The sequence below is a fragment of the Coregonus lavaretus genome (assembly GCF_964263955.1).
Source record: "Coregonus lavaretus genome assembly, contig: HAP1_SCAFFOLD_424, whole genome shotgun sequence".
NCBI classification, from domain to species: domain Eukaryota; kingdom Metazoa; phylum Chordata; class Actinopteri; order Salmoniformes; family Salmonidae; genus Coregonus; species Coregonus lavaretus.
Window position 1 is genome coordinate 132,863 of NW_028166348.1, and position 20,475 is coordinate 153,337.

Here is a 20,475-nt window from a genome sequence, read left to right on the forward strand (position 1 = left end):
CTTGACTGCTGGCTATGTCCCTTCCATCTTCAAGAGAGCGAGAGTTGCACCCCTTCTCAGAAAACCAACACTCGATCCCTCTGATGTCAACAACTACAGACCAGTATCCCTTCTTTCTTTTCTTTCCAAAACTCTTGAGCGTGCCGTCTTTAGCCAACTCTCTTGCTATCTCTCTCAGAATGACCTTCTTGATCCAAACCAGTCAGGTTTCAAGACTGGTCATTCAACTGAGACTGCTCTTCTCTGTGTCACGGAGGCTCTCCGCACTGCTAAAGCTAACTCTCTCTCCTCTGCTCTTGTCCTTCTAGACCTGTCTGCTGCCTTTGATACTGTGAACCATCAGATCCTCCTCTCCACCCTCTCCGAGCTGGGCATCTCCGGCGCGGCTCACTCTTGGATTGCGTCCTACCTGACCGGTCGCTCCTACCAAGTGGCGTGGCGAGAATCTGTCTCTGCACCATGTGCTCTCACCACTGGTGTCCCCCAGGGCTCAGTTCTAGGCCCTCTCCTATTCTCGCTATACACCAAGTCACTTGGCTCTGTCATATCCTCACATGGCCTCTCCTATCATTGCTACGCAGACGACACACAACTAATCTTTTCCTTTTCCCCTTCTGATAAACAGGTGGCGAATCGCATCTCTGCATGTCTGTCAGACATATCAGTGTGGATGACGGATCACCACCTCAAGCTGAACCTCGGCAAGACGGAGCTGCTCTTCCTCCCGGGGAAGGACTGCCCGTTCCATGATCTCGCCATCACGGTTGACAACTCCGTTGTGTCCTCCTCCCAGAGTGCAAAGAGCCTTGGCGTGACCCTGGACAACACCCTGTCATTCTCCGCTAACATCAAGGCGGTGACCCGATCCTCTAAGTTCATGCTCTAAAACATTTGGAGAGTACGACCCTGCCTTACACAGGAAGCGGCACAGGTCCTAATCCAGGCACTTGTCATCTCCCGTCTGGATTACTGCAACTTGCTGCCTGTGCCATTAAACCCCTACAACTCATCCAGAATGCCGCAGCAAGTCTGGTGTTCAACCTTCCCAAGTTCTCTCACATCACCCCGCTCCTCCGCACACTCCACTGGCTTCCAGTTGAAGCTCGCATCTGCTACAAGACCATGGTGCTTGCCTATGGAGCTGTGAGGGGAACGGCACCTCCGTACCTTCAGGCTCTGATCAGTCCCTACACCCAAACGAGGGCATTGCGTTCATCCACCTCTGGCCTGCTGGCCCCCCTACCTCTGCGGAGCACAGTGCCCACTCAGCCCAGTCAAAACTGTTCGCTGCTCTGGCACCCCAATGGTGGAACAAGCTCCCTCACGACGCCAGGACAGCGGAGTCACTCACCACCTTCCGGAGACACTTGAAACCCCACCTCTTTAAGGAATACCTGGGATAGGATAAAGTAATCCTTCTAATCCCCCTTACCCCACCCCCACCCCAAAAAAAATAATATTGTAAAGTGGTTATCCCACTGGCTATAAGGTGAATGCACCAATTTGTAAGTCACTCTGGATAAGAGCGTCTGCTAAATGACGTAAATGTAAATGTAAATGTATTATTTTCTTCTATTCTAACTCTCAAAAGTAAGTTGAGACCTAGCAGCCGGGTGCCCTAAGCGACCGCTTATGTCGCGTAATGCCTGAAGCCGTCTCATTAGCACTCATTATATGCTGCTGCTACTCTGTTCTTTATTTTACTCTTATTATTATCTATCCTGATGCCTAGTCACTTTACCCTGCCTTCATATACAGTACATATCTACCTCAAATACCTCATGTCCCTGCACATTGATCTGGTACTGGTACTCCCTGTATATAGCTCTTTTCTTCTGTATTTTATTCCTCTTGAGTTACTATTTTTCTTTGTATAAATATTGTTTAACTATGCATCGTCGGGAAGGGCTCGTAAACAAGCATTTGATTTGATTTGTGAAGTAACACCTTGTGCAAATGCACCATATATCTAACACTAGATGGCGAACTAGGACAGACAAATATTATACGTGCTAGTTCTACTTTTTACCTCTAGGTGCCGCTAAAATTTCACTATTTTCATTGCAATATCAATCTCAAGATCCTTGCAGAGTAGTACAGACGCTGTTTTCAACTTGAAAAGCTAGCTAGCTAAACATTTGTTGCAAGATTATACTCTACAGTTGTCTTCTTACTGCTTCCACGTGGACATACCTATCTACATTTCTGAGGAGACTCAAGACATTTCGTAAAATGTGACGGTTGGTAAAATGTCTGCAATTACCGAATTAGTTGCTAGATCAACTTTGTTCTAGCCATATGTTTCCTGAAAATTAAACTAGCTAGATGCCTGCCTAGCCACCCGCCCTTTGCTAAGCTAGCTATTTTTAGCTATAGCAAGCTACATTATCGGTAGTCAAAATCTTAACTAGCTAGCTAGTTAGGCAACTTAACTAGCTAGCTATCTACTTGTAAAAAGTAAACTTGTATTCTGTTGTTAGTTTTGAGCTCTGTAACTCTGTTAGCCTGACCAAGTTAAATGCTTTCCGGGGCAAGCCAGCTAACGTTAGGCCCATCATCATCATCATAGACGCTGTCACAGGTTCATTAGCACTTTTGTCATTAGCTTTCCAACTGTCCTTAGGTTAGTTAACGAGAGATAAGAAAGTTGTAGTTATTGACAGTCCGAAGAGATTAGTATATTGACACTTAACTATCCAAACATTGGACTCGTGGTTAGCTAGTTACACTGATACTTAGTTAGCTAATTTAGCTATCTAGCTAATCTGTGGGTTCATAGCTCATTGTTCTAGAAAACTAGGTAGCTAAAGTACTAGCTAACTAGCTAGCTGACAGCTCACACATTGCTGCGTACTGTGGGCTGGCAAGGTTAACTCGTAATTTACGCTAGTTAACAAATGTGTATTTAACTTTCTAGCTAGTTAGGTAGCTAACTAAGAACATGTAACACAGTTTGCTGCTTTGTAACCTAGCAAGCTAGTTAGTTTGTTTCTAGTAGAAGCTAGCTAGCTAGCTAGCGAAGTAGATTGGCCAGCATAGCCAACGCCTCCTTATTGTTGTTAACGCTAGCTAGCTAGCTAGCTAGCGCATTGTTGTCAAGCACTTGTTTACAATGCTAGCTAGCTAAACCTATTACAGGCACAACAACAGCCGGATGTAATCCTCAATTTGAATTTAGACCAACTTGATCCCCTGTAATTAGTTGAAACATAGTGGAGGTATTAGAGCTAGTAGCAGCACTGACTCTCATCATATAAACAAAACTTGTTTTATAAAAAGGTGTGTGACCAGGTCATGAACTCATACAACAACAAGTACTAGTAACTGACTTTAATTATCATAGCAACTACTGCTTTGACAGATGGGATGTATGTTTCTCGTGCATAATCTTTAAGGGGATTGTTTCAGAAAGTGAGGTGACAGTCCAGACAACTTTGGGTTAAGGAGGTTGGCTTGACAATATGGCATGACTGGTGTGCACTATGAATGCATGCCTTTTACAGTGTTGACTACATTTTCATTTTTCTCTCCAATAGTGACTTACTATGGCCTCTGGAAGTCATGATGGGCAAGGCAGGGAATTCCACCACGGCAAACCTCATGGATTTCTCCATCACATCAGCATCCACTCTGCAGCTGACAAGAACATGAAGGAGGTGAGTGGATCTCAAGGGGGGGGAAGTGTTTAACTTGGTACCCAATTGCATCCCGATTCTCCGCACTTTTCCCACAGTGTGCACTTGCGCAATCCCTGTCTTTTAAATAAAAGCGTTAGATTGATGTAAGCATTGAGGAGAAGGTATTTTCACCAGTGTTCAATCTAATGCACACTTCGGAAAGTGATTCTGTTATGAATATAAACCAAGAAGTGTTTACTAACCTAGTCAAAGATTTGCCTCTTTAAAGAAAACTGTAGGAGTGTTTATCGCCTATCCTTTTGTTTTAGGTGGATTTTTTAAATAAGGAAGAAATAGATAAAGAGAGGTGAGTTTTCCAGGTCTATGTGAATCCAATGCACAAGCAGCCATTCCTAGCACTGCCGTCACATCTGCTCAGTCACTGGGGAAAATCCAACATTGAAACACCTTTCCAACTTTTCCCAAACACTGCCACAGTGTCTGGTCTACTTACTCAACCAGTGCAAGTATCAATACAAAATCCTTACCTCTCTTCACCTGGACTTTTCCTTCTCCAACCATCAGATTTCCAGTGACTCGTTGTGCACACATCAAAGCCAAACGAGTGTCTGCGTGCAACAAGAGGAAGTTGTCGTCGCGTCACAGCGTGGTGGTGAGCTCAGGAGTGCGCCGCAGAGCGCCCCCCGCAGGCCGGGCTGTCTGTGACATGGCCAACAAGGAGAATGAACTGACCTGTCCAGAGGAAGTGCAGGCCATACACTACAATGACAACTGCGTGTTCCCCGTGAACTCTGCTTCAGAGGCTGGCTCCAAGATGGCAGGGTCGGGAAACAAGTACAGTGATTATTTCACTGAGGTGAGAGACTACCAGCCGGCCCCAATTCACTCCCTACCCCATCCCATAGGTCCCCTGATCCTTTGATGTTTGCAGACCTGTAGGGAGCGATCATTGGGACGGACCACTGCTGCGCTACATACTGTTCATTCCCAACATCAAACCCTTGCCCCTACGCTCTAGGCACTTGTGTAGATCTGAGAGGGTTGGAATTGTCACCATATTACCCATACCTTTCCATTCCTTGCACAGTGGGTAGATGCAAGGGATAGATTTGTAGACTTTGTTTATCGGGAAGAAAAGTGTCACTTGCATTGTCTTCCTTTGGATCGTTGAAGTGGATTTTATTGACATGTTCTTTATCGGCCCCTCCCTATGGGAATCTTTCCTGACCAGCTATCGAAGGACCATGATGCAATGACACATGTGCTTTTTGGAAGAAATCTCCGGCTAAATGTAGCTCTGACACTATGGCGAAGAAACGCCAGCGAACTAGTGGCATACTTGATCAGGTAGGAACACTGACTTTTGATCCATTTTCATGTTTGAAGGACTTCTTCTTCATATATACAGTTAATGATTAATCAACATGTTCATGTCCAATCAACACTGTCTGTCTTTGTTCCATAGAATTGAAGACACAGGCGTGCTTCTTGACTGCCTACCAGTTATAACGAAAAGGTGCGTATCGCAGTTGAATCAAACATCATCATGTATTGCTGTGATGAGTCAACTTGTGACACGTGTTCATTTTGTCTCTCTTGTTTTGCTCCCGTAGCCTTCAAGACGAAGCTCCGTGCATATCACTGGGCTGTTGTGTAGACCTCCTGCCTCAAGTCAAATCAATCCTCGCCAGTGAATATGAAGAGTAAGATCAGCTGTGGAACTTAAGAACTGTTGCTGTGTCCACCTGCTGAAACCTCAATTCCAATGTTTTTCTGTTTGTTCCTTCTCCAGACACTTGATTGTGGGTTTACACTGGGTTCAGTCTGTCATTAAGAAATGGTGGCCAGAACTCTCCGCAAACGGCAAGAGCCTGCAGGACAGCTGCTCAGAAGACGGGTATGTTAACAGATATTTATGAATTCGTCACTCTCCTGTCTGCAATGTAATAGCTGCAGGACAGAGGAGGAGATTAGCCTCTTGCTTCGTGTTGTCTTTGTTTGTTGTTGAAAAGTTGCCCAACTGGTTTCCCTGGTAATGCTAACTTCATATCAGTTATTCTCCCTTTAACATTAGAAGCCTAATTGGGTATGCTTATACAGTGCCTATCATAAGCATTCACCCCCTTGCATTTGTTCACTTTTTATTGTTACAAAGTGGGATTAAAATTGATTGATTTGTCATTTTTTGTAAATGATCTTCACAAAATACTCTGTCGAAGATGAATGAAAAATAAAACACTAAAATACCTTGATTAGATACAGTAAGTATTCAAATCAAATGTTATGTCACATGCGCCGAACAGGTGTAGACCTTTCAGTGAAATGCTTACTTAGAAGCCCTTAACCAACAATGCAGTTCAAGAAATAGAATTTAAAAAAAATATTTACTAAATAAAAGAAAGTAACACAATTAAAATAACTATAACGAGGTTATATACAGGGGGTACCGGTACCGAGTCAATGTGCGGGGGTACAGGTTAGTCGAGGTAATTTGTACATGTAGGTAGGGGTAAAGTGACTATGCATAGATAATAGACAGCGAGTAGCAGCAGTGTAAAAACAAAGAGGAGGGTGTCAATGTAAATAGTCCGGGTAGCCATTTTATTAATTGTTCAGCAGTCTTATGGCTTGGGGGTAGAAGCTGTTAAGGAGCCTTTTGGACCTAGACTTGGCGCTCCGGTACCCCTTGCCGTGCGGTAGCAGAGAGAACAGTCTATGACTAGGGTGGCTGGAGTCTTTGACAATTTTTTGGGCCTTCCTCTGACACCGCCTAGTATATAGGTCCTGGATGGCAGGAAGCTTGGCCCCAGTGATGTACTGGGCTGTACGCACTACCCTCTGTAGCGCCTTACGGTCGGATGCCGAGCAGTTGCCATACCAGGCGGTGATGCAACCTGTCAGGATGCTCTCGACGGTGCAGCTGTATAACTTTTTGAGGCTCTGGGGATACGTGCCAAATCTTTTCAGTCTCCTGAAGGGGAATAGGCTTTGTCGTGCCCTCTTCACGACTGTCTTGGTGTGCTTGGACCAGGATAGTTTGTTGGTGATGTGGAAACCAAGGAACTTGAAGCTCTCAACCCGCTCAACTACAGCCCCGTTGATGTGAATGGGGCGTGTTCGGCCCTCCTTTAATTGTATTCCACGATAAGCTCCTTTGTCTTGCTCACGTTGAGGGAGAGGTTGTTGTCCTAGCACCACACGGCCAGATCTCTGACCTCCTCCCTATAGGCTGTCTCATCATTGTTGGTGATCAGGCATACCACCGTTGTGTCATCAGCAAACTTAATGATGGTGTTAGTCGTGCTTGGCCACGCAGTCGTGGGTGAACAGGGAGTACAGGAGGGGACTAAGCATGCACCCCTGAGGGGCCCCCGTGTTGAGAATCAGTGTGGCAGATGTGTTGTTGCCTACCCTTACCACCTGGGGGCGACCCGTCAGGAAGTCCAAGATCCAGTTGCAGAGGGAGATGTTTAGTCCCAGGGTCCTTGGCTTAGTGATGAGTTTTGTGGGCACTATGGTGTTGAACGCTGAGCTGTAGTCAATGAACAGCATTCTCACATAGGTGTTCCTTTTGTCCAGGTGGGAAAGCGGCAGTGTGGATTGCGTCATCTTTGGATCTGTTGGGACGGTATGCGAATTGGAGTGAGTCTAGGGTTTCCGGAATGATGGTGTTGATGTGAGCCATGACCAGCCTTTCAAAGCACTTCATGGCTACCGACGTGAGTGCTACTGGGCGGTAGTCATTTAGGCAGGTCACCACCCCTGAGTCAATACATGTTAGAAACACCTTTGGCAGCGAATACTCTTGGGTACGTCTGTAAGAGCTTTGTACACCTGGATTGTGCAATATTTGCCCATTCTTGTCAAAGTTCTTCAAGCTCTGTCATGGTGTTTGAGATCATGGATAGACAGCAATTTCCAAGTCTTGCTATAGATTTCCAAGCAGATTTTAGTCAAAACTGTAACGTGGCAACTCCGGACAAGTTTCTGAGAGTCAACAGCTTGCGTGGTAGGCGGCTCACAGGACAACGGCTTCAAGCACAGCTTAACACTGTTCGAAGTAAGCAAGTCTCAGTCTCAACTGTGAAGAGAAGACTTGGAGCTGCAGGTTTGACAGGTGGAGTGGCAGTAAGAAAGCCATTGCTAAGATGGATAAATAAGAAAAAGAGGCTTGCCTGGGTCATAAAGCACCGCCAGTGGACTACTGAAGACTGGAGGAAGGTCTTATGGACCGATTTAATCCAAATTTGAAATCTTTGGTTCATCAATCTTTGGTTCATCTCCCGAGTGGCGCAGTGGTCTAAGGCACTGCATTGCAGTGCGAGCTGTGTCACTAGAGATCCTGGTTCGAATCCAGGCTCTGTCGTAGCTGGCCGTGACCGGGAGACCCATGGGGCGGCGCACAATTGGCCCAGCGTCGTCCAGGGTAGGGGAGGGAATGGCCAGCAGGGATGTAGCTCAGTTGGTAGAGCATGGCGTTTGCAACGCCAGGGTTGTAGGTTCGATTCCCACGGGGGGCCAGTATGAGAAAAAAAAAATAAAAATGTATGCACTAACTGTAAGTCGCTCTGGATAAGAGCGTCTGCTAAATGACTAAAATGTAAAAATGTAATCGCGCAGGGTTTTTGTACCCCGCCGAGTAGGCGAAAGGATTGTTCCTCAGTGTGTGACACCAAGCGTGATGGTCTGGGGCTCTTTTGCTGGATCCAGAGTCGGCGACTTGCACAGAGTGAGTGGCACCCTGAACCAAAACGGCTACCACAGCATTGTGCAGCGCCATGCAATAACCTCTGGTGAACGCCTAGTTGGTCAGTGGTTCATCCTACAGCAAGATAATGACCCAGAACACACCTCCAGGCTGTCAGAACTACCTTAGAAGAAAATAACAAGATAGTAGGCTTTAAAACATGGAATGGCCAGCACAGTCTCCAGACTTAAACCCCGTTGAGCTGGTTTGGGATGAACTGGGCAGAAGGGTGAAAGCAAAGCAACCTACAAGTGCAACACATTTGTGGGAACTTCTGCAACAGTGTTGGGAAGAACTTTCCGAATGCCACGAGGCTGTTGTGTCTGCAAAAGGTGGCTACTTTGATGAGTAAAACTTACATTTTGTTAAACAAAACGATTCCATGATTGCTTTTTTGTCTCCAATTGTTTATTTGTTCTATGCTTTAATTTCAGAGTACATTAAGACATTAAACTGTGAATTTCAATAAAAAATGGAAAAATGGAGGTGTGTACTAAATCTTTTGACCAGGTATGTATGTGTGTATGGGGAACAGAGGAAGGGGTAGTCATTTTAAAAAATGTAAATCCCTATTACTTCAGAGTCCATGTAACTTATTATGTTACTTGTTAAGCCACATTTTACTCCTGAAGTATTTTATGCTTACCTAAACAAAGGGGGTGAATACTTATGCAACGACTATTTTAGTTAAAAAAAAAAAAGCTGTATTTTGTGTAGATCAATGACAAATAGGGGGGTGAATACTTATAATACCCACTGTATGTCTGTTTTGCAGGAACCTCCAAGTCATGAAGCAGCAGCTGAAGGAGTTCTGGGAGGAGGGACCCCAGTTAAGTTTAGTTCCAGGAACTACAGGAGAGATGGCAAAGGTAAGGTGTCATTGCTACCCTTAATGCTATTGATCCATGAGGCTAACAGAGAGATATTGTTGAAGCCTTTCTGCCAAGAATAGATCAACATTTCACCTGCAAAGTCAAACTTCTCACCTCCTTTTAACTTTGTTCATTTCAGGCAATGGAGTCTAGCTTGACTTCTCTCACTTCTCTCTTCTCTCTCACCAGGCCATTGAGTCTTACTTATCACAACTGCATTGACCAATCAATCAATGTAGCACTGAGGAAGCGACCACTACTGCCGGATAGAGCTGTTTCAACATTACCTGGAGACTAAAGACAAGACCATGTTCCACACACAGACAGGAACCCTGTTCTATTCTATGTGGATTGATGAAATCAGTGATTCAGACTGAGCAACTCCCCACGCTCAATCACAACTAGAGAGACACTTACAATGGAGGAAGGAACTTTTCTTTCTGAAAAAAACTGGAATTCCTGCTTCACATTGAAGTGGATCGATGTCTTGCGAAGGGGCAATACTTCAATCGACCTCCATGAGACTGAGACTGAGTCGACAACGTACCCTATTTCCTCTATAGTGCACTACTTTTGACCGGAATAGGACACACTAAGACTGGCTCTGGGCTGCTCTGTGAAGTGCCAAGCTCTTTCGCACCACCACAGCACTCTTCACCATGGTGTGCAAACCTACACGGATTATGGATGTAACGTAATGAACGCCCCTTCCTGGTTTCAGTTCTTATTTCTTCCCTCATGTCCTGAATTAAGAACTTGAAACTAACTGCTGCAGTCTTAAGTTATGAGAGCTTTTCTTGTTTTCGTTTTTTTTTTTTCTGTTCATGAGTGACGTTTGACTGTAAAAGTGTAAATACAGTGATTCTTTTAATCTTTAAAATAAATTAGCAAAAATCTGTCAAATGAATTATTTCTCAAAACATAGTGGCCACATAAACGTTATATTCTTCTGTTATGCCCATGGTGATATAAGACAATATTTGACAGCAAATGCTATTTTTCTGAGAACAGCTATTGTTAGGAAAAGAAAGACTCACTGCACCAGTTTTATGAAAACATTTAGCTTCTGTTTGAGCAAAGACCTAAATGGGGAAAGATGTCCATCTGAATCTTGCTATACTGTTAGTGTCACTTCCATGTCCAAAAAGTTTGTACTTGGAAGAAAATGCTCTGAGGCTTCTAATTTTAGTTCAGGCAGTAACGTTTGTCATTACAGGATAATGGGACAATGGCTTTGAAATTGAGGAAAAACAAACTAGCTCTTAAATGTCCATTATCATTTGTTTACTTTCGTTCCACCAATGAAATGTTTTTACTATCGACAGATCTCAGTTTACACCCCTGAGTATGTTTACACAGGGAAAGTGCGTATTTCCGTGAGTGTCAATAAAGTTTTTCGAAAATGTAGGTGACGTCAGCATTTCCCAACTGCAGAGGCAACACAGACAGCGGATGCAAAACATTCACCTGCTCATCGGCTACATGATTTCAGCGAATCTATTATAGTTATTTACCAATAGAACACGTACCGTTGTTGAAATACTGCAAGCAAACATGTTGCTGCAGGTTAGACTATCAGAAGTATGCCTCTTTCTACAGGCTATGTTTATTTTAGCGTGCTGTTTCAGTGATATGGATTCGGGGCCTATCGCGACGGGTGGATCTGTTCAACCAAACGGAGATCGTTTCAAAATCGAGGGTCGGGCAATCGTTCCTGGGGTGAAAACTCAAGACTGGATTTCGTCAGCCCGAGTCACGGTAGAGGGAGAAGAGTATATAGGCTTCTTGAGGTAATACTGTAGGCTTGGACGACGAAAAACATGGATTGTTGTGCTAACTAAGGGCTAACGCTAACCGGGGCCCTGTGCTCACACTAAAGGCTATCCTCGTTTGCTGCTAGCCTAGTTTTTAGTTGACAGCTAGCTAACGTTATCGGTGTTATAATAATAAGCCATTTAGCAAACGCTTTTATCCAAAGCGACTTACAGTCATGCGTGCATACATTTTTGTGTATGGGTGGTCCCGGGGATCGAACCCACTACCCTGGCGTCACAAGCGCCGTGCTCTACCAGCTGAGCTACAGGTGATTGAGATGGAGAGCTAATTGAGACTGCTTAGTGTCCAGCATTATCATGTTAGCTAACGTAGCTAGCTGGTTAACTAATTATTAAGAATAGCGGACATTCATAAAGATGGCTGCCTCCATCTTTCAAATGCCTCATTTGCTAAGTTCGCCGTATTAAACAGTGTACTCCATTGAATTCCTCCATCTTGACTTTATGCACCTTGGCCATTGACAGTGGCCCTACACCATTTGTTCTAATATCCTCCCCCACTTTGATACAGCTCCCACTCTGGCCAAGGGGCCCCAACACCTGTTATGAATCGATTTAGCTACATTATAATGCTAGATCAAACTGAGCATGGCTACAGTATGATGATGGTTATTGATGCCTTTGAAACCCCTGACTTACTCTCTCTGCAGAACTGATGGAAGTTTCGTTGTTAATGATGTTCCCTCTGGATCCTACGTTGTGGAAGTGATCTCACCTGGATACAAATTTGAAGCAGTCCGTGTGGACATCACGTCTAAGGGGAAAATGAGGTACAGTTAGGGCTGTGGCGGTCTTGAAATTTTGTCAGCCGGTAACTGTCATGCAAATAACTGCTGGTCTCTGGTAATTTACCGTTAATTAACATAAACAAGTTTAACATCGCCTACAAGCAACTGATATAGACCTTTTGGAATATCTACATTTTAAAAGGTCTAATAAATCCATTTAAAATAGCCTACACCATCTCAATAAATCCATTATTTTAGGCAAGTCTAAAGAAACATGATATTAAGAAAATGTAGCCTATTTCAGAAGAACAGAATTGCATATGCTGAGTCGTCCTTATGTTAGGCCCTGATCTGGCTATGCCATACAGCAGGTTCTTCAATTCCGGTCCTGGAGGGCCGAAACACTTCTGTTTTTTATTTCTACCTGGTAGTTAATTGCACTCACCTGGTGTCCCAGGTCTGAATTAGCCCCTGATTAGAAGGAGAGGATGAAAAACAGGTGTTTCGGCCCCCCAGGACCGGAATTGAAGAACCCTGCCATACAGTATGGCTGTGGGCTACGCTAGTTCATTTAGCAGACAAGATTTGCTTATGTACTGAACACAAATATAAACGTAACATGCAACAATTTCAAAGATTTTACTGAGTTACAGTTCATATAAGGAAATCAGTCAATTGAAATAAATGAATTAGGCCCAAAGCTATTGATTTTACATGACTACGAATACAGATGCATCTGTTGGTCACAGATACTTTTTTTTTTTTTAAGGTAGGGGCATGGATCAGAAAACCAGTCAGTAGCTGGTGTGACCACCATTTGCCTTATGCAGCGCGACACAGTTGATCAGGCTGTTGATTGTGGCATGTGTAGAGTGAGTGAAATGTGAAATGCTTACTTACAAGCCATTAACCAACAATGCAGTTTTATGAAAAATAAGTTAAAGTATTTACAAAAATAAACTGAAGTAAAAATAATAATAAAGAAAACAGAAGGAAATAGAAAAATAACGAATAATTAAAGAGCAACAATAAAATAACAGTAACAAGGCTATATACAGGGGGTACCGGTACAGAGTCAATGTGCGGGGGCACCGGTTAGTCAAGGTAATATGTACATGTAGGTAAAGTGACTATGCATAGATGATAAACTTAGAGTAGCAGCAGTGTAAAATTGGGGGGGGAGGGTCAATGCAAATAGTCAGTGTAGCCATTTGATTAGCTGTTCAGGAGTCTTATGGCTTGGGGTTAGAAGCTGTTAAGAAGCCTTTTGGACCTAGACTTGGTGCTCCGGTACCGCTTGCCGTGCGGTAGCAGAGAGAACAGTCCATGACTTGGGTGACTGGAGTCTTTGACAATTTTTAGGGCCTTCCTCTGACACCACCTGGTATAGAGGTCCTGGATGGCAGGAAGCTTGGTGATGTACTGGGTCATAAGCACTACCCTCTGTAGTGCCTTGCGGTCAAAGGCCAAGCAGTTGCCTTACCACAGGCGGTGATGCAACCAGTCAAGATTCTCTCGATGGTGCAGCTGTAGACATTTGTGAGGATCTGAGGACCCATGCCAAATCCAATATTTTTCAAATACATTGAGTAGCTATTGTAATTCTCAATGGATGTAAAAACAGACTTTGAGAAGCTCCGCAGGTCATTAGTAGTGGTGCGTTAAGCCAATCAGAAATACTATCAGATCCCCAAATGGGCACATTTATATGCCTACAATTGCGCAGGCCAGCTAGCCTATGTCTAAAATTATAGACTGATCATTTCTTTGTCAGTGGGCAAACGTACAAAATCAGCAGGGGATCAAATACTTTTTTCCTTCACTGTGTATATATATATATATGTATGTGTGTGTGTGTGTGTGTATATATGTGTGTGTGTATGTATATATATATATATATATATATATATATATATATATATATATATATGTATATATGTATATATATATATATATATGTATATGTGTGTATATACACTGCTCAAAAAAATTAAGGGAACACTTAAACAACACAATGTAACTCCAAGTCAATCACACTTCTGTGAAATCAAACTGTCCACTTAGGAAGCAACACTGATTGACAATAAATTTCACATGCTGTTGTGCAAATGGAATAGACAACAGGTGGAAATTATAGGCAATTAGCAAGACACCCCCAATAAAGAAGTGGTTCTGCAGGTGGTGACCACAGACCACTTCTCAGTTCCTATGCTTCCTGGCTGATGTTTTGGTCACTTTTGAATGCTGGCGGTGCTTTCACTCTAGTTGTAGCATGAGATGGAGTCTACAACCCACACAAGTGGCTCAGGTAGTGCAGCTCATCCAGGATGGCACATCAATGCGAGCTGTGGCAAGAAGGTTTGCTGTGTCTGTCAGCGTAGTGTCCAGAGCATGGAGGCGCTACCAGGAGACAGGCCAGTACATCAGGAGACGTGGAGGAGGCCGTAGGAGGGCAACAACCCAGCAGCAGGACCGCTACCTCTGCCTTTGTGCAAGGAGGAGCAGGAGGAGCACTGCCAGAGCCCTGCAAAATGACCTCCAGCAGGCCACAAATGTGCATGTGTCTGCTCAAACGGTCAGAAACAGGGTGGTATGAGGGCCCGACGTCCACAGGTGGGGGTTGTGCTTACAGCCCAACACCGTGCAGGACGTTTGGCATTTGCCAGAGAACACCAAGAGTCTGGAGACGCCGTGGAGAACGTTCTGCTGCCTGCAACATCCTCCAGCATGACCGGTTTGGCAGTGGGTCAGTCATGGTGTGGGGTGGCATTTCTTTGGGGGGCCGCATAGCCCTCCATGTGCTCGCCAGAGGTAGCTTGACTGCCATTAGATACCGAGATGAGGTCCTCAGACCCCTTGTGAGACCATATGCTGGTGCGGTTGGCCCTGGGTTCCTCCTAATGCAAGACAATGCTAGACCTCATGTGGCTGGAGTGTGTCAGCAGTTCCTGCAAGAGGAAGGCATTGATGCTATGGACTGGCCCGCCCGCCCGTTCCCCAGACCTGAATCCAATTGAGCACATCTGGGACATCATGTCTCGCTCCATCCACCAACGCCACGTTGCACCACAGACTGTCCAGGAGTTGGCGGATGCTTTAGTCCAGGTCTGGGAGGAGATCCCTCAGGAGACCATCCGCCACCTCATCAGGAGCATGCCCAGGCGTTGTAGGGAGGTCATACAGGCAAATGGAGGCCACACACACTACTGAGCCTCATTTTGACTTGTTTTAAGGACATTACATCAAAGTTGGATCAGCCTGTAGTGTGGTTTTCCACTTTAATTTTGAGGGTGACTCCAAATCCAGACCTCCATGGGTTGATAAATTTGATTTCCATTGATAATTTTTGTGTGATTTTGTTGTCAGCACATTCAACTATGTAAAGAAAAAAGTATTTCATAAGATTATTTCATTCATTCAGATCTAGGATGTGTTGTTTAAGTGTTCCCTTTATTTTTTTGAGCAGTGTATATATATATATATACACGTGTGTATGTACAGTGGGGGAAAAAAGTATTTAGTCAGCCACCAATTGTGCAAGTTCTCCCACTTAAAAAGATGAGAGGCCTGTAATTTTCATCATAGGTACACGTCAACTATGACAGACAAGTTGAGAGAAAAAAATCCAGAAAATCACATTGTAGGATTTTTTATGAATTTATTTGCAAATTATGGTGGAAAATAAGTATTTGGTCACCTACAAACAAGCAATATTTCTGGCTCTCACAGACCTGTAACTTCTTCTTTAAGAGGCTCCTCTGTCCTCCACTCGTTACCTGTATTAATGGCACCTGTTTGAACTTGTTATCAGTATAAAAGACACCTGTCCACAACCTCAAACAGTCACACTCCAAACCCCACTATGGCCAAGACCAAAGAGCTGTCAAAGGACACCAGAAACAAAATTGTAGACCTGCACCAGGCTGGGAAGACTGAATCTGCTGGGAAGACTGAATCCTAGGTAAGCAGCTTGGTTTGAAGAAATCAACTGTGGGAGCAATTATTAGGAAATGGAAGACATACAAGACCACTGATAATCTCCCTCGATCTGGGGCTCCACGCAAGATCTCACCCCGTGGGGTCAAAATGATCACAAGAACGGTGAGCAAAAATCCCAGAACCACACGGGGGGACCTAGTGAATGACCTGCAGAGAGCTGGGACCAAAGTAACAAAGCCTACCATCAGTAACACACTACGCCGCCAGGGACTCAAATCCTGCAGTGCCAGATGTGTCCCCCTGCTTAAGCCAGTACATGTCCAGGCCCGTCTGAAGTTTGCTAGAGTGCATTTGGATGATCCAGAAGAGGATTGGGAGAATATCATATGGTCAGATGAAACCAAAATAGAACTTTTTGGTAAAAACACAACTCGTCGTGTTTGGAGGACAAATAATGCTGAGTTGCATCCAAAGAACACCATACCTACTGTGAAGCATGGGGGTGGAAACATCATGCTTTGGGGCTGTTTTTCTGCAAAGGGACCAGGACGACTGATCCGTGTAAAGGAAAGAATGAATGGGGCCATGTATCGTGAGATTTTGAGTGAAAACCTCCTTCCATCAGCAAGGGCATTGAAGATGAAACGTGGCTGGGTCTTTCAGCATGACAATGATCCCAAACACACCGCCCGAGCAACGAAGGAGTGGCTTCGTAAGAAGCATTTCAAGGTCCTGGAGTGGCCTAGCCAGTCTCCAGATCTCAACCCCATAGAAAATCTTTGGAGGGAGTTGAAAGTCCGTGTTGCCCAGCGACAGCCCCAAAACATCACTGCTCTAGAGGAGATCTGCATGGAGGAATGGGCCAAAATACCAGCAATAGTGTGTGAAAACCTTGTGAAGACTTACAGAAATCGTTTGACCTGTGTCATTGCCAACAAAGGGTACATAACAAAGTATTGAGAAACTTTTGTTATTGACCAAATTCTTATTTTCCACCATAATTTGCAAATAAATTCATAAAAAATCCTACAATGTGATTTTCTGGAATTTTCTTTCTCATTTTGTCTGTCATAGTTGACGTGTACCTATGATGAAAATTACAGGCCTGTCATCTTTTTAAGTGGGATAACTTGCACAATTGGTGGCTGACTAAATACTTTTTTTCCCCACTGTGTGTGTGTGTGTGTGTGTGTATATATATGTGTGTGTATGTATGTATGTTACTGCTTGACCCAAAAAATTATTGGTTGACCAACAGCCTACCGACCAAACAATCGGCCAGTCGACAAATTGGGGTCAGCTCTAGTTGGTAGTTCTGTGCAGGGTGTGAGGGTCGTTGAGGGAGGCAAACAAAACTACGTGTTTTGTCCTCATACTTGTGGCCGATTTCCCATTTGAAAGTGCCTCTTAAGTCTGAGACTAGTCTTATTCTGTGTCCGGGAGAAGGGCCTTTGATGTCTATCCTCTGCCAGGCTTATAGCTAGTGTACATGGCAGGGAAGGAGACGACTCAATGTCTAAGCTGTGGTTGACTACACAGGGCCCGCCTGGTGAACTTCATCAAGACGTCCGAGGTGATCCGCCAGCCTTACCCACTCCAGTTGAGGTCATCTGGGCCACACACCTACTTCATGAAGAGAGAGACCTGGGGGTGGACCGACTTCCTCATGAATCCCATGGTATGATCAGATGCGAATGATGCACAGAACAGCGTTAACTGTGCTCTTTGGAGCTTGTGCTTTAGGAGGGTCATGCTGTGTCGTTAGATGCTGAGTAAAGTGAAGGTCTACTTTTTGTGATTGGTTGAGTCCTACTGTGCTAATAGTTGTAGTATTACTGTCTGGCAATTGCTTTACTGTCGCATGCAAGCACCCAAAGATGCCACACCGCTCCTTCAGCACACATGCCTCCCTAACAGGTGACATTTGAATAGTGCCTTTTTGCATGTCATTATCATGATGTTATGGACTAGTGAGAAATAGACGCACAGAGGCCTAGAACAGAGATCTAGAAAGTATAAGATGGAAACAATAGAAGCTGGTGCCCTCTGCTGTTTAATACATCTCTGTTTCCCTGGGTCATGATGATGGTCCTTCCTCTGCTGTTTAATACATGTCTCTGTTTCCCCGGGTCATGATGATGGTCCTTCCTCTGCTGTTTAATACATGTCTCTGTTTCCCCGGGTCATGATGATGGTCCTTCCTCTGCTGTTTAATACATGTCTCTGTTTCCCCGGGTCATGATGATGGTCCTTCCTCTGCTGTTTAATACATGTCTCTGTTTTCCCGGGTCATGATGATGGTCCTTCCTCTGCTGTTTTAATACATGTCTCTGTTTCCCCGGGTCATGATGATGGTCCTTCCTCTGCTGTTTTAATACATGTCTCTGTTTCCCCGGGTCATGATGATGGTCCTTCCTCTGCTGTTTAATACATGTCTCTGTTTCCCCGGGTCATGATGATGGTCCTTCCTCTGCTGTTTAATACATGTCTCTGTTTCCCCGGGTCATGATGACGGTCCTTCCTCTGCTGTTTAATACATCTCTGTTTCCCCGGGTCATGATGATGGTCCTTCCTCTGCTGTTTAATACATGTCTCTGTTTCCCCGGGTCATGATGATGGTCCTTCCTCTGCTGTTTAATACATGTCTCTGTTTCCCCGGGTCATGATGATGGTCCTTCCTCTGCTGTTTAATACATGTCTCTGTTTCCCCGGGTCATGATGATGGTCCTTCCTCTGCTGTTTTAATACATGTCTCTGTTTCCCCGGGTCATGATGATGGTCCTTCCTCTGCTGTTTAATACATGTCTCTGTTTCCCCGGGTCATGATGATGGTCCTTCCTCTGCTGTTTAATACATGTCTCTGTTTCCCCGGGTCATGATGACGGTCCTTCCTCTGCTGTTTAATACATCTCTGTTTCCCCGGGTCATGATGACGGTCCTTCCTCTGCTGTTTAATACATGTCTCTGTTTCCCCGGGTCATGATGACGGTCCTTCCTCTGCTGTTTAATACATCTCTGTTTCCCCGGGTCATGATGATGGTCCTTCCTCTGCTGTTTAATACATGTCTCTGTTTCCCCGGGTCATGATGATGGTCCTTCCTCTGCTGTTTAATACATGTCTCTGTTTCCCCGGGTCATGATGATGGTCCTTCCTCTGCTGTTTAATACATGTCTCTGTTTCCCCGGGTCATGATGACGGTCCTTCCTCTGCTGTTTAATACATCTCTGTTTCCCCAGGTCATGATGATGGTCCTTCCTCTGCTGATTATCGTCTTGCTACCTAAGGTTGTCAACACCAACGACCCTGAGATGAGAAAGGTAAATAGTAGCCTCTGATGTCACAAGTAATCAAACGAATGATCTGTGGAATTTCAGCTGATGGACGTGTCACATACGTTCTTTGTTACATTGCCTAGGCTCTCTCCCCCTTACAATAGTGTATTGCTTACGTCTCCATATATCGCCTAGCAGTTGTCCGTAAGGGGGAACTTACCTCATCCACCGCCAATGTGAAGCACACGTCTTACCTGTGTGATACTAATCATGTCTATTCATTGGTTCCTCTCTCCCTTCCCAGGAAATGGAGCAGTCAATGAACATGCTGAACCCCAACCCTGAGCTACCTGACGTGTCTGAGTTCATGACCAAGCTGTTCTCCGGCTCCAAGGGCTCCAGCAGCAAGGCTGTAGCTGGCAGCAAGGCTAGTGGCCGCCCGGCAGTCAAGAGGAGGTAGTACCAGAATGTTACATGCTCCCTGGGTCACCACCCTGGGTCACCACCCCGGGCCTGAGGAACCACTCTTAACTGGTTATGCCATGGAAATGATAATAATACGATTTTTTTTTTTAATAGCTTTTTCATTCGTCTGTACAATTGTTTTTTGAGCAGGTTTTTTTTCCTTGTCTGAAATACAAGTCTGGTTATCTGTACGTGAAATGACTGAGGATATCAGAAGGCTTGAGATGGATGTTTATTTGTATTTGTATTTTTTTGCACTGCTAACTTCAACTCGATATGAAAGAAAGAAAGATTTTACTCTTTGATGTTTTGCATTGTACCTATGAGTGACTTTGTTATGCCTGCTTGGTCCCTTCATGTACTCCTCATCGTTTAACCCTCGTCTCATTGGATAGATGGGATACTAACTGTGTCTAACAACCCTCTGGTGTGTACTACTGTTCTGCGGCATCAGTCGTATGTCAATTCTAATTCTTCAACTACTTGAATGAGAGCTTATATCAATTTTCAGAGATGTTCTTCTTTTTCTGAGTTAGGGCCAAAGGTAATATGACTGTGAATGGACTTTAAAATGTATTGCATTTGAATTATTAAACAGACTTATTTAAATACCAAGGTAAAATAAAATATAGATGGTGAAGCTGTCTCCTTCTCAGTTGTCCTGTGGATAGTGTGTTCCTTGCAGAGGAAACACCATAAAGAACGTTGGCAGTGCTCAGCGGGTTTGCTGTCCTATCGCCTCTGACCATAGAACATCCACCCTCCATTTTCTTTTTCATTTCCTGTCGACTACGTGTTGAATCACCACCGTTCACCTACACGCAGCAGTTTATCTACTGCGCACGGCCGACATTCGCTATCGTGTGTTCCCTCTCTTTGACTCGGTCGTGTTCTAAAACTCTCATTGGAATGTCTGAAGGTTATTATGGGGATGTGGAACGTCACTGATTTTAATAAGCATTGATGAAAAATGAATCA

General features: G+C 44.4%; 2 protein-coding genes across 2 annotated transcripts; both read left to right on the forward strand.

The window, feature by feature from the left end:
- Nucleotides 1-2,060: 2,060 nt before the first annotated feature.
- Nucleotides 2,061-10,664, forward strand: LOC311114842 (KATNB1-like protein 1). Its single transcript, XM_084190070.1, has 10 exons — nt 2,061-2,240; nt 3,537-3,656; nt 3,947-3,984; nt 4,203-4,494; nt 4,870-4,985; nt 5,104-5,154; nt 5,252-5,341; nt 5,431-5,535; nt 9,161-9,254; nt 9,447-10,664. Exons 2-10 carry the CDS (start codon nt 3,546-3,548, stop codon nt 9,477-9,479), a joined length of 930 nt encoding a protein of 309 aa, XP_084046196.1. The 5' UTR covers nt 2,061-2,240; nt 3,537-3,545; the 3' UTR covers nt 9,480-10,664.
- Nucleotides 10,665-10,683: 19 nt separating this feature from the next.
- Nucleotides 10,684-20,137, forward strand: LOC311114844 (endoplasmic reticulum membrane protein complex subunit 7-like). The gene is made up of 5 exons (XM_084190071.1): nt 10,684-11,047; nt 11,743-11,862; nt 17,299-17,437; nt 18,997-19,077; nt 19,337-20,137. The coding sequence occupies exons 1-5, from the start codon at nt 10,812-10,814 to the stop codon at nt 19,490-19,492; spliced, it is 732 nt and encodes a 243-aa protein (XP_084046197.1). The 5' UTR covers nt 10,684-10,811; the 3' UTR covers nt 19,493-20,137.
- Nucleotides 20,138-20,475: the final 338 nt, after the last annotated feature.